At 36.1% G+C, this 13967-nt stretch overlaps 1 protein-coding gene across 1 annotated transcript; it reads right to left on the bottom strand.

Annotated features, from left to right (window-relative positions):
- Positions 1 to 1977: 1977 nt before the first annotated feature.
- Positions 1978 to 8530, bottom strand: LOC140231740 (xaa-Arg dipeptidase-like). The gene is made up of 7 exons (XM_072311891.1): positions 8345 to 8530; positions 6129 to 6335; positions 5223 to 5371; positions 4494 to 4636; positions 3559 to 3713; positions 2806 to 3037; positions 1978 to 2120 (listed from the first exon to the last, which is right to left on the bottom strand). The coding sequence occupies exons 1-7, from the start codon at positions 8528 to 8530 to the stop codon at positions 1978 to 1980; spliced, it is 1215 nt and encodes a 404-aa protein (XP_072167992.1).
- Between the last annotated feature and the right edge of the window lie 5437 nt (positions 8531 to 13967).

Genomic DNA, 13967 nt, shown 5'->3' with positions numbered 1-13967 from the left:
GACATGGAATTTACACTTCAAGCACACCGTTATAAGTACACGTGTACAAATAAAATCCATGGAAGATACAAATATAAAGTCGAATTACACAGCAAAATTTCAAGTGATAAGACAGGTGTATACTAAAGCAACCTAACACAATTAATGTATATTTTGCACAAACATTATACAGAGAACAATACCGGTTTGTAATACAACTTTTTACCAAACATCTCAGGAGACACTCTTGGAGAAAATATATTTTCTAACAATATTCGCAGTTATAGTATGATCGTATAATGCATTTAGTATTTATATGCATGGTAGGGTCGACTGTAGTATATAAAATCTTTCTCCTTTCTTGTCTGTCTTCAGTGTGACCTCGGTAACTTTACAAAATGTTTACTGCATCATACCTATCATTATATAATGTCATAAGTCAGAGTTTCCACAGGTATGTAGTAAATGTATTATGATTATGTTTTCACAGATCTGAATAATGATTGTGAGTACATATCTTCTAGTTTGTTTTGTGAGACAAAATAGACACCCATGCACAACATATTCCAACTTGTCTCAATGATATTTCGCTTTTGACAAATATGAGAATATGTCAGTTTGAAACAAAAACAAGCAAGCAAACAAAAGACTCTATATTGCCCTGAGTATAATTCCTGAGCACATTACATTGTATGTGACATAATGTTATTTCTGACAGGCAAGTACACAAGTAATATATTCTGAGTTAAAAACAACAAAATTTATCAAGCTGTGCTTATTTGTTATTCCAACCACACAATTGCGCAACCTCTTCCTCATATTCAGCAAACAAGCTGGTGGCACATAGTCACTGCCCTAGAATATAAAAATCAGTCAACCTAGTATGTTTAGACTATTATGTTTCTTGGTTGGAGAGGCCCAAGGGCCATAGTATAGTGATTTTGATTGCTTTTTTTTTTCAAACCTGGCAACTTAGGGAAGCGCATCAGGGAAAGCCTGACATCTTGTATCCTTGCATTACACTTGTTTTGTTTGTTTGTCTGTTGTTTGGTCATTCGCTTGTATTGCCTTGCAAATGCCGAATATTACGTAATGACATTAACGGTAATTAATAATAATAATAATAATAATAATGATAATAATGATGATAATAACAATAATAACACAGGTTGTAATAATCATAATGATAATAACAATGATAATGATTCAGTTTTACGTTAGTAATTAGAAGAAAAAATGAACTGATTTGTTGTATATACACTATTTTACAATATAATTCTATAGATGCTTGTATAAAACATGCTTGTAGTAATGTGAAACTAGAGTTTCTTGACTACCTCGTTAATTTAGATTAATCTTAGATATTCATAAAGCATTACATCAGAGGCTCCGATGTCTATAGAGATGTATGTATTTTTCTGAGTTAAAGTAATCGCCGTTACAAAAGGCAACGACTTCGTTGTTGCTATAGTTGCTGCGGATATTCTCTGTTCCAATTGTCTTTGATTGTATAAATGAAACAAAACCCTAAACTAACATAAAAAGAAGACAGCTTGTGTGATGAAAGCTTGTTATTCTATCAGACGAAGATAAGAGTTGTTACAATAATATCACAGCATCATGAAGAGTTTCATCCCAAAACAAGTTAACTCTATTGTTGTCAATTTGAATTTTTTGCAATTCATCCTGCTGCAAAAACATAGAAAATAGAGGTATAAGAACATGAGATATGAGATTCCGTTAATGATAACTTCAAGAATATTCCTTATTGCGACATGATCATTGAAATTGATTTCTTTTGCTCTATCTGATAGTGAATTTAATTTAAAAGGATATAAACTGCCCCTCATCCGGTTTTGCGATCAAATTCTTATATCATTCTGCAAGTGAGAATAACAGTGTGAAATTCTTCGCAGGACGGGGATCGAGACTATCCTAACAGCTTGGGTGCAGGAGAACTTTGTCGTGTCATTAAACTAGTTGAGCTGAATATCCTTATCACTTCTTCTCTCCGACTTGGTCGTTGAATTCCCTTTTTATTCTCTCCATGATGGTGTTGCCATTGGGCTGCATCAAGTCCAGAGCTGTGAGGGCCAGAGCCTTTGCCTGCTGGAGAGTTGGTGCCTGTGCCTCTCGTGCACCTGAGATAGTGATGCAAAAGATGCCGATGATCAATGGCGGTTACCAATGCTCATTTCAGGAATCTTGAAGCTGCCTTAATCTTCCTCTTGTATTTCAACTAGCAACAATATCAGATTGTTTATACCATCAGTTACAAGCTTGCCACTTTCTTGTGTCTATATAAGTCTATTATAGTTCATGGACAGCCCTGTTCATGGACGTTGTTTTATAGAAACCACTGTGTTATTACCCAGACTATAGTGACACTGTCTCAAAGAGGTGAATGTACACCTCAGCCATCGCATGAAAACTAGAAGTAGTAGTATAATTAGTAGCAATAGTATAAATGCGATATGGATACAAGAGACATATTATTGATATTGGACCTCAATTTCAACAGAGAGCGATGATCAGCACCTCTTTCTTTCATACAGCCCGGGGCCTGTTTGCAGGTGTTGCAAATCACAATTTGTAGCAGGTATGGTATCTGTCGAGCAACAAATAATCAGGCATGATTATTTCAGTTATTATTGTGGAAATTGCAATCTCCACGACATACACTCACCAAATTTCAGCATGAAACAGGTCACAGAAGCACATTCTTTTCTGGCTTTTTTCTGGCTTTTTTTTTTTTTTTTTTTTGCTGGAGGAAAAAAGTCCCCGATCATGCCGATGTTATGATTAAAAACAATAGTTTACTTATACCTGCTGCTTCATTGAAAACCCTTGAGTGGTTGGCTTCTTTTGTTCCGATGTTATAAAGGACATGAATGCTTGGCACCACACGAGATACGTCCCCCATGTCTGTGGAGAATGTGACCTCCCCGGGGACACAGCTGACGTCGAGACTTGCAGCCAGTCGCTCGTAGAGGGAGGCCAGGGTGTTGTTGGTGATGAGACTGGCGTAGCTCCTCTCCCCTTCAAAGTCACACTCGATCTTATAGATCGATCGTTGAAAAATGATGAAAATAACACGGAATATCTCATAAGCAGTCTTTAAGGCAATGCCATGCAGTCTTTGCCTTTTTCCTCAAAGAGAAGCAGTGATGCAAATTCTTGTGTGATATTCAAGATAACTCTGCTATGTGGAATTTGAATCTTTGACAGGGCAAAGATTCCTTTGTCAAAGAAAAAGAAGAAGAAAGTGTGTTAATTATAGGTGTTCAAACTCTTGCTTTCAGTGCGAGGCACCACTTTTTTTTTTACTGCAGAATCAAAGTCTACTTGAAGTTCGAGTACAAGTAACTACTTTTTACAGTTTATACCTTTTTTAGATAATGATTATAAATAATGATAATTATACTACGTGTGGATGACTTTATGTCATAGAAGTGCAGAGGGGAAATTTTGCACTTGTGAGGGCTAACATTGAACTATCTAATCTTTGACTTAGCCAATATTTGCCCTATGTATAAAACCTCATGCAATATTTCCTGGTATCATTTTTCACAATCTTACTTGGCATCCTGTTGATATGGCAGCACCCTTGGCACATTGGGTTATCTTCTCTCTAAGAATGGGTGAGTCCTCCTTATCAACCGTCCGAAGGTAGAGCTTTAGCTCTGACTCCTCAGGAATGATGCTAGCAACATCCCCTGCTTTGATAAATGTTCCTATTAATGGAGGATGAAATGAATATCAAATGAACCAGGTATAATATACTCCCAGTCAACACAAAAATGAATGTATATAGGAAAATTTGTTTCATAAAGTTTCCCTTTTCCTCGCTAGATAGCTTCCATTTCTGGGATTTTATCACAAGTATTATATATGTATACGTGTCTTTATCGATACCAGATGATTTTTTTTTTGTCAACAAAGGACCTCTGAATTATCTTAGAGCTATTTATACACTGGGTGTGTAAGTGTTATACTAATCTGCCAGAAGTATATTATAATATGTTGCATTTAAGTGGAAAAGTAATGACAACCATTTAGTTGTTAACACTTGACCAAAAAAAAAAAATGCAAAGATATTATTTTGTACCTTTGCTTGAATCAGTCGGTGTGTACGAGTGTAGGCCTATTAGTTTTGACTGATCAAGCAACATGTTAAAAGCAAAATAAACTGGACATTAGAAGTCAATAGATTTTATTTTTTCATTCTCGACCAATCACAAAGCTAATAGATCATCTAATAGCTATGTTCCTGAAGAAGACCATAACAGAATGAAACTACACAAAATGGAATTGCTGCCATAGTTGTATCAGCAAGAAAGAAAGGAATTGACAGAGAATCAAGCTCTGGAAGAAGCTTGAAATCACTTATTCAGACGAATGTTACAGTAAAGTTAATGGATATCGAAGCAAATATTATTTGAAGCCTATCAAAAGTAAGGAAGAAGGGCGATGTGAAGAAAGAGAGACAGGAGGGCGAGAAGATATATACTCACCATGCACCCTCCAGTCTGGTTTGAATTGTTGTCTCATGACAGAAACACTGTTGTAGAACATGACAGCAGCATCCAGGGCGTTCAGTCCCATCCAGGGTCCAGATGCTGCGTGGGCTGCCCGTCCGGTGAAGTGAACGTTCATCCTTGAGGGGAAGAGAAACAATAAAAAAAAAAGAGAGATTTTGCATCAATACAATAAAAGAAATACAATATGTAAAAAGACATAAATTGAATTTAGAAATACGCATACAAAGAAGGATGCAGTATATACTGTATTAAGAGTTCGACATTAATCTTTACACCAAATGTTAAATAAATTCAGAGACCCAACTTCCTTTCAACAAAAAAAAGTGTTAGACATGGCTGATTTACAATTTCATCGCAAGAAGCCATGGCCGTTGCATATTATCTTACAAAACAAAATATAATGAGCAAAATATGTTGGAAAACCGTCCTGAATTCATAAATGATATTCACATTAATGTATATACTTTGTACACCAAAATTAAATATATACCACCATGCATGACCAGTAAACTTTGAAATGAAACTGATTAAAAAAAATCTTTATAGACGAAGTATAGAGCGTTCTCTTTACACTGGCAAAAGTGAAGGTCATTTATTCTAAAGTTTCACAAATGCGGTTCTGATGTTAGCACCAACCGGGACATGAAACTATTTCGTGGAAATTAGATTTTTGCATGAACACGAGAAAAAAAAAATTAATACGGTTCACAGCTTAAACAGATGGGTCTGGGCATGTTCGTCTGAAATGGATGAGCCATCATAGCGACGTCGACCCCTTTAAAGGCTCCGGCTTGAATGAGGTCGATCTTGCCACATCCACTCTCCTCAGCTGGTGTGCCAAGAATTGTCACCTGTTCATTGGAGATTAGAGGACAGTTACCAGAAAAATCAGAATCTAATTCTGCTCACAAGAGTAATTCAAGTTTGTTGAGTAAATGACTTTGGCTTTATAATGTTCTTAACAACCTCCTCTTTGATTTTGGTATCATAAAGTATGAAAAAGAAAATCAGCTGTCATATCAAGAATCTAAGCATATTTCTCAAAGAGTGGATATTGTATAGGATTGAAATAATTTCAAAACAACTAGAATTGAGAAGATTAAGATTTGTAGAGAAAGTTGAAGAGTCTCCACATTCTAGATTCATTGTGATGATTTAGTCATATCACATAATAAGGGCCTGAAATTTTTAATTAAAACAAAAAAAAATCGCAACTAAATGCTATGGTATAATGACTCTGAATAATTGTAACAGGTGACAGGTGAGAAATAACCCATGAGCCTATTAGATATACACTGTGTTCCTTGATACAATTTGAAAGCATAGATTTGTAAGTTATGAGAACATTTTTATTTTCCTGATATGGAATTGGTCGTGGCATCAGGATCAAGGAAAAACACAAACTATATAAGCAGTTGACTTATAATTTTCAATATCTATTGAAGTAAATCACGTACATCATTCACAAAGGCACGTTTATTTTATTCTACACTTTTTTTTTACTGGAAAAATTGTATAATTGTGGTTTTCATAGTTGGATTAGATTTGTTTGAAAAGATTGTAACAACGCGAAACTTTACCACAGGTGGAAAAAAAAATGAAAATTACCCTTCCGATTGATGCATTTTCTGGCTCCTCCAAGACGGCCTTTACCCCAAGCCCCACGGCAACGCCGCACTCGGCAATGAGGTTGTGTCCACAAGCGTGCCCGACTTCAGGGAGAGCATCGTACTCACAGATCACACAGACATGGATGCCTGCCTTTCCTCCAAATGTGGCCTTGAAAGCCGTCTTCAGGTGATATTCTCTTGTTACCTGCAACATAGCGCAAATCAATGACGATCGAGGTATATAATATGACCATTGTTTCTGCTTCCTTTTTGGTGATTTGTGGAGAAAATTATATATATATATATATACAGTCAAACCTGTCTATAGCGACCACCCAAGGGAAACAACAAAAGTGGCCGCTATAGACAGGTGGCCGTTATAGACAGGTTGGCGGCCATTTTGAATTCCATTACTTGCATTTTAGAATAGCCGAAAATACCGCATGTTCTTTAAAAAAAAAAACAACAACAACATATAAGTTTGCATGTGCAGCAGTGCTATTATGGGGATTTTCGTTGTACAATTCACTTCATTTTTTTTTTCATTGCCTCCTTCTATTCTTTTGATGTAAAGAAATAATATTTCGGGCCTGAGAAGTGCTCTGGTTCATCCCTACCGGTTTGCATGAACGCGGCTCACGAGAGCTGAGTTCGATGGAGGATTGATGATGTGTAAAATTTACGTAAACTATAGAAACAATACTCTGACAAGTACTATGTTGTCCTTATTCAAAGGGACTTAAACACTATCTGCATTTTGGTAACAGTCTAAGTTGTCATTAGGAGTTGTCTTTGCCTTTAAGCATCTATTCAGGGCTGCATTACTGAAGCCTAGATCTATACTAGTCAAGTTGGTGGTAAGACGGGTTTTCGTGGCAAAGAGCTGCATTAATATTTTGTCGATCATGTCTGTGTGATTGTGACTGAGCTAGGACTCGGTAGAAATCACGCAATGAACGTAAAAGACATTGTACTCATTGCCGATTTAATGGATCAACTCAATTTTTGTGGCCGCTATACGCAGGTTGATATTCACCACGGGAGACAAAATGAGTGGCCGCTGGCCGCGTTAGGCAGGTGGCCGCTATATAAAGGGTCTATAATACAGCAATTGCGTTCGGGGGATTTTTCAGTGGCCGTTATAAGCAGGTGGCCGCTATAGAGAAGTGGCCGCTAAGACAGGTTTGACTGTATATATATATATATATATATATATATATATTATATCATATAGTCCGATGTACTTACACACACACACACACACACACACACACACACATATATATATATATATATATATATATATATATGTGTGTGTGTGTGTGTAAATATGATATGTAAATAAAATATAAATGTATATAATTTGATATATACCACACGTGTGTATACGATAATTAATTTTGTCATCATTGTGTGGACGTTTTGGTTGATTCTTTAATCCCTTTCTATTCCAATGAATCATAATGTGCGCAAATTTCACACACAAACCTATGGGCAGGTAGTATGATGTGGCAAGCAGAGAAATTTCTAGATAATTCAATACATAATCATCGCATAAATGATAAATGTTCACTTGAATGTGTCTGAAACAGATGACGTATGAAAATTTAAGTACAATCATCCAGCATTTGAAAACATACTATTATTATATCTCATGATACATTTCTCATGTTTCATATCTCATGATAGAGAAATCAGATGTTTTATCAAAGAATGACTGATTAGGCACCAGAAAGTTTTTCTTTGCTTATGCTATATATATATATATATATATATATATATATATATATATATATACAGTTATATATATATATATATGTATATATACACACACACACATATATATATATATATATATATATATATATATATATATATGACAACGCATACTTTTCTCTCTCTCTTAAAAAAGACTTGCCTTTAAAAGGACTTTACAAGAGGAAAAATCATTGTAACCGAAGAGAAACATTATGTTGCATAACAGTATGTTCAACAGTCTATCTATTCACAGGTCGCAGAATCAAAATATATCCATCTACTACATTCTCTCACAGTCACAATACATGATACAAGGTTAGTGTAAAGCACCATAGTTGCAGATTCAAAATACATCCATTTACTACATTCTCCTATACAGTTACAATACATGATACAAATGTAAAGCACCGTATTTTTTCAGAGATCTACTGGGTAACTAGATCCCACTAGCTGTACCTCAAAACCTTCCTGCTCCAAGAAGTTTGTCAGGACTTTGTGGGCGTGGGTCTCCTGGTAGGCTAGTTCCGGGTTAGACCAGATTTCTTGGCTGAGCTTATTCAGAGCATCGGCAGAATCATCGATCTTTCTTTGGACCTTGTTGCGGATCTGTTTGATCCCGTCAGAAAACGGGCTGCCGTTCATGTCGATGAACTGTCCCAAAGTTTTCTCTGAGAAAGAGGGAGATTATAACCACATAGATAATACAAGGTGTTTCCCTTCCATCCTAATGTCCAAGAACACTCTTTTGCTACGCGTTGCCGTTATCTATGAAGCTATCACAATCCAAATTTCAAACTGTAGAAATGTCATATAACTTATACTGTATACACACGTAAACTATGTTTGCATATAGCAGTTTTGAAAGTACAATGTGCACTGTGACTATTAAAGTACACCTCTATGTTGCATAGAAAGAAACAATTGAAAGTGAGTAGGAAAAGGTGGCAGCTCCAAAACACAACAGCAAAAAGGACAGGAAGTACTGGAATCAAATAGAGAGGAAACAGAAGCCTCGTGTACAAATTCAGTTTCAACAGGCCATTGTCCCTTATCCCAGCCCCTGCAAGCACGGGCAAGTGTTCTTCATGCAGTGCAGACATGTGCATAGGTCCTGATTATGTTTCTTTAACACAGTAGTATCAAAATGTCAATTAACCCACTGACTATACACTATTATACAAGCGTTCTGGCGTTGCTAGGGAATTTTTTTTTTTACTCTATGTTGTGCATAAACAAAATTGGAATACACTTTACAAGATCCCCTTCATGTTCCCTTCCTTGATATTCTTGCTGTTCTTCTTACTATTACTAATTTTCTGTTCTCGAAACCTGACGATTTCCATTTACACGATACCGCAGATACACCCTGTATAAATTATTAACGCATGCTATCATTATCATGTATAAGTTCATTTAATTCACAAAGTTTACTTACATTCAAACGACTGACAGTGATAGTCACCTGTCCCAAGTACAGCGTCAAACAGGGTTCAGCATTTTGGCCATGTAGAATATGTTACACGGGGTTTTGTTTCATTCGGAGAAAGCAAAACTGATTATACATAATTATCATCGTAGTCTTGCTTACTCGGGCCTGAGCAGTTGAGAATATACGATAGGCCTACATTAAAACTAGCTCTCGCTCCTTTTCGAGGAACTGAGAATTAAAGCCAAGAAGACGAGATTTTATATTCCCCCTCTCAAGAAGCAGGTTCGAGAAGGCTAGGAATGATCGCGTCTTTCGTTGGCGTTTATAGCTTCCATAATATATAGATATGATATTTCTATATAGCTGCCATTATGTGTTAAGATATTGTGCCTCTTTGGTGTGTGTGTGTATGCAAGCACGGACCCTACCATTGTGCAAGGTACAAAGTACAGCCTATAGAGGCACAATCAACTATAGAATTCAAATTCTAAGCATGCTTTGTTCACAAAAGTTGCCCTTGTTAACAATAATTACCCACACAGCTTGACGGAGGCTTAGGATAGCGACAAGTTATAAGTGAATCCATCTTTATAGAGGGACAACGTGAATGACATGCATGTTTCGTTACTTTGAGAAGTAGGGAAAGATGCATCCATGAATTGTATTACAATACACTCTTCAGTCTGAGAGAGTTTGCAATCATTCTACGTGATTACCTTCTCTCCCAGGTCAGTTCACCTCCCTGGAAGAACGAAGTTCAGTTATGTGTAGTCTCAACTTCCTCGGACCGTGACTAAAATCACAGTTTGTGTTATACAATAATTGTCTTACATATCAACCGCACGAATGGCAACGATAGAATAAAGCGATGGGTGTCAAGCGATAGGTTTAATAATTTCTACGGAAAATAATTTATTAATGTGTAAACAAGACTTCTAATTCTAGCATATTTTTATGGTCACAGCGGCTTTAGTTTTATCGACGTTCTTTGGACTGGTTGGGGGAGTCATTCACACTCCCGAAGACAATCTTAATTAATGTAGACCACGGAATTGCTGTGGTAACTTATTGATGTATGCCTAGATAATGTCACCTAAGTACAGGGTCTTCTCATTTTTGTCAAGAATGATATATATATATATATATATATATATATATATATATATATATATATACATATAATATATATATATATATATATATATATATATATATATATATATATGTATATATATATATATATAATTCTAAAAGTGAAATGGGAGTAACACAACCAGTGAGTCCCTGGAGAGTACAACTAGATAAGGGGTCACTGAAGGGCTTTTTACACTTGTAAAATTTTGCTTAGCCCCGGACCAACGGTGGGGCTAAGGGGGGGGGGGGCCTTAGCCCCACCGTTGGTACGGGACTTTCCTTAGCCCACTTTCTGTTTACACTCGTTTTTGCCAAAGTGGGCTAGCCCCACCGATAGTACGGTACTATCTGGTCCTGCAAAATAGCAGGGGTTAGCACCGCAATTGCGGTGCCAAGAAAGTGAGTGTAAACAGAACGAAAAAATAATCCTGGGCTAAGCGACGGAGACGAAGTCCGACCCCCACTGACCAATCAGAAACGAGGTAATCAAGTGCTGCCGGTGCATGCGTGTACGTGTACAGTACACAGCGTAATTATGAATATTCATGTGGTTTGGAAAGTCCGGGGCTAAGAAATACGAGTGTAAAAAGGTCAGTTTTCTCCTTAGCCCCGGACAAGAGATAGTACGGGACTAATTGGCGAGTGTAAAAAGCTGAAAAAATTGGTACGGGACTAACGATAGTCCTGGGTCAGAGAAAGTCCGGGGTTAAGAAACACAAGTGTAAAAAGCCCTTGACATTGCTTCCCTCTCTTTTCTTGTTAAACATCAATCTTATGCTTCTGTCAAACCAATTATCTATCCGATGTTTTGTGTTGATATCCCCATTCTTTTACAAGCATGTAGACAATCCTATCCAATATTCCCACCCAACCACCCCCACTGACACACATTTTTATGACTTTTTTATAATTTGAATTTCATTACGAATATCAGCTTCATGTTCACAATGAAACGAAGTTTATTATAGAGAAAACCAGAACAGTTATATTCTCCCAGCTTGTGCTGCTGAATCACATTTTTTTTTAATCAAAGGATGTAATGAAATTTATCATGTAAAGCAAACAAAAGTGATACAAAATCTGCATAAAAATATTATAGTACTAAAATTCATCTTGACTGACTTGATTAAACTCGCCAATATCTGCCGAATTGCACAAAACGCACAATCAATAATACATTATATTTTTCACTGAAGCCTGTCCATAGTATACTGGAATCTCATAAACCCTAATTTGATAAAGCGAACGGAATTTATTTTTTGTTGTTATCTATCACCCTACCCCAATACCAGATTTTGTTATACTAAAGAAAATAATCACTTATGTATGCTTGCTGCATTAACCAAAAACAGACAAACAAACAAACAGACCAAACCATATTGCTCATTAATCATCCTAACAAATCATTACTCTATCGCCATAAGTATTATACAGCCACCTAACCCCATTCACACCCGTGAAACATCATTCCCTAAACGCATCGACCCTTCACCTGTGTACCGTAACCCGCTTAGCAAAGAAATTGCCCCTATATTTTTTAATAATCAAACGAATAAACAAACACACACACACACACACACACCCTCACACACACACACACACATCAATAAGGATTATATGTATTACGTTACGTTATAAATACCATAGTTTTATAATTTCAGATATTATGTATATTAATAATAATAATAATAAGGCCTTCTTTACCCAGGGTAGCCTCTTCAGTGTTGCCACTGTTTTACCAGAGGGCCCTGCCATTATTATTACCCTAGCGTTGCCAGGTACCCATTTATACACCTGGGTCGAGAGGGACATTGTGGGTAAAATCATCTTGTCCAAGGACGTAAGCGCTGAGCGGGACTCGAACTCGGGTCCTCCGATCGGGAGTCGGGAGTCTTATCCACTATGCCACAGCGCCCCCAACATGATTATATTAATCATAAGAGTAATATCACCAAAAAATTTGCATGAGACAATGCAAAAGAAAATGAAGTCAAAATCTAATTTTAATTCAATGGATCTGACAAGAACATTGCATGGATTTTTTTTTAATAAAAATATCCACTGACAGTTATAATAACTAGCTGTAGGGCGTGTATACATGACCGAGTGTGTGCTTTCTAGAACTACATCACTCAAATGTTAAAAGAATGATGAAATCTTTCCCACCAATGTGAAAATAATATAATGTGTTCGGAAATTTAGTAAAACCTGGCATTTCTTTACTAGATAGGCCTTCACAGTTTCTCTATCATGATTATGTGGATATTCGTTACTTTGAAATTTTTTGTAACATCTCACAGCCATTTTTTACACTTGTTCATTAATTCATTCAAACTTTATTTCACTTTTTGTTCAACAGAATGTACAAAGAAATATGTGATATTTGATACGCACTTTGTCGAATAATACACACATATCTAATACAAGAAGAGTCATGATATAAAATCATATTTGTACATTTTGCGAAGCAATAGAGAGGCTTGTAGTCTGTCAACAACTCTGATGAAGGGGACTTGAGACAGCTACCAGTTATGTAGTCACTTGCTTACGACCATTCTTTGCCTTCTTAATCGACCACATAAAGAAAATCACAATAACAAATAAAAATGCTGATTCAATTGAGTAAATATATTGCATATCAACAAAGAATCACTATGAATGTGCTTCATATGCACCAATTATTCTCACTGCTGATCACCTTTTTTCATAATATACACATGCGCAATATACAAAAATAATCAATGACTAATGCATCTAATATCTATAAACACACAAATTGAAAAACAAATACTGGCACGATAATCATGATATAAAATTGTTTAACTGTACCTTAGCATGAGTGTACACAATTCTATCATGACGTATCATATGAATATGGTAACTGAAATAACAAAATGACTGAATATGACCATGGCCAACGAATAGAATGGTAGAAGTTTTATCAAACTTGGACACGACTTATCAAAAAGAAGTAAGGAATTTGAATTTCACAACTTTTACTGAAAAGAGAATTAGGATGCAACTATTCATATAGGCATGCAGATTATAAAACGAAGTAACGATGCTATCAAGTCACATCTCCCCCAATGGTAACTACATAAAGATACGTGCGTCGTGGAAGACTTATTATTGGTCGATAATAATAGCAGCTTTACATCCAATTTTCTATTGACATGTCATTCTAGGAAGGTTATTACAAGAAGATAATAACTTCATGTGAATGATACGACTTTGTCTCATATACCACTGTTTTGTGAGCATAATTAATAAAATGTTTAAATTCCGTAACTGTATTCCGTCAGGACTGATGTTTTATGAAATCTCTCCCTTTTTATTCAACTCGTTTGACTCTACACACTAAACACTAAAGATGACTTGAAATGGCATGAAATTTGCACTTCAAGCGTACAAAGTACAAGCAAACTCCATTGTATATATATAAGTAAGTCCAACATAGTAGAACGTCAAATTATTTGCAGGTGCAAAACAATCAACTATGTTACACTGTATATAACA

The sequence above is a fragment of the Diadema setosum genome, chromosome 8 (genome assembly GCF_964275005.1).
Source record: "Diadema setosum chromosome 8, eeDiaSeto1, whole genome shotgun sequence".
In the NCBI taxonomy this organism is placed as follows: domain Eukaryota; kingdom Metazoa; phylum Echinodermata; class Echinoidea; order Diadematoida; family Diadematidae; genus Diadema; species Diadema setosum.
This window is presented reverse-complemented; position numbering and strand designations above follow the sequence as displayed.

Excerpts from the sequence above, each read along its gene's own strand:
- LOC140231740 (XM_072311891.1), bottom strand. The coding sequence starts at position 8,530 with ATGAACGGCAGCCCGTTTTCTGACGGGATCAAACAGATCCGCAACAAG. Across the intron at positions 4,637-5,222 it reads ATCTGTTTAAGCTGTGAACC|GATGAACGTTCACTTCACCG; the intron begins GTATTAATTTTT and ends CTTCCCCTCAAG. Across the intron at positions 3,714-4,493 it reads ACCAGACTGGAGGGTGCATG|GAACATTTATCAAAGCAGGG; the intron begins GTGAGTATATAT and ends CTCCATTAATAG.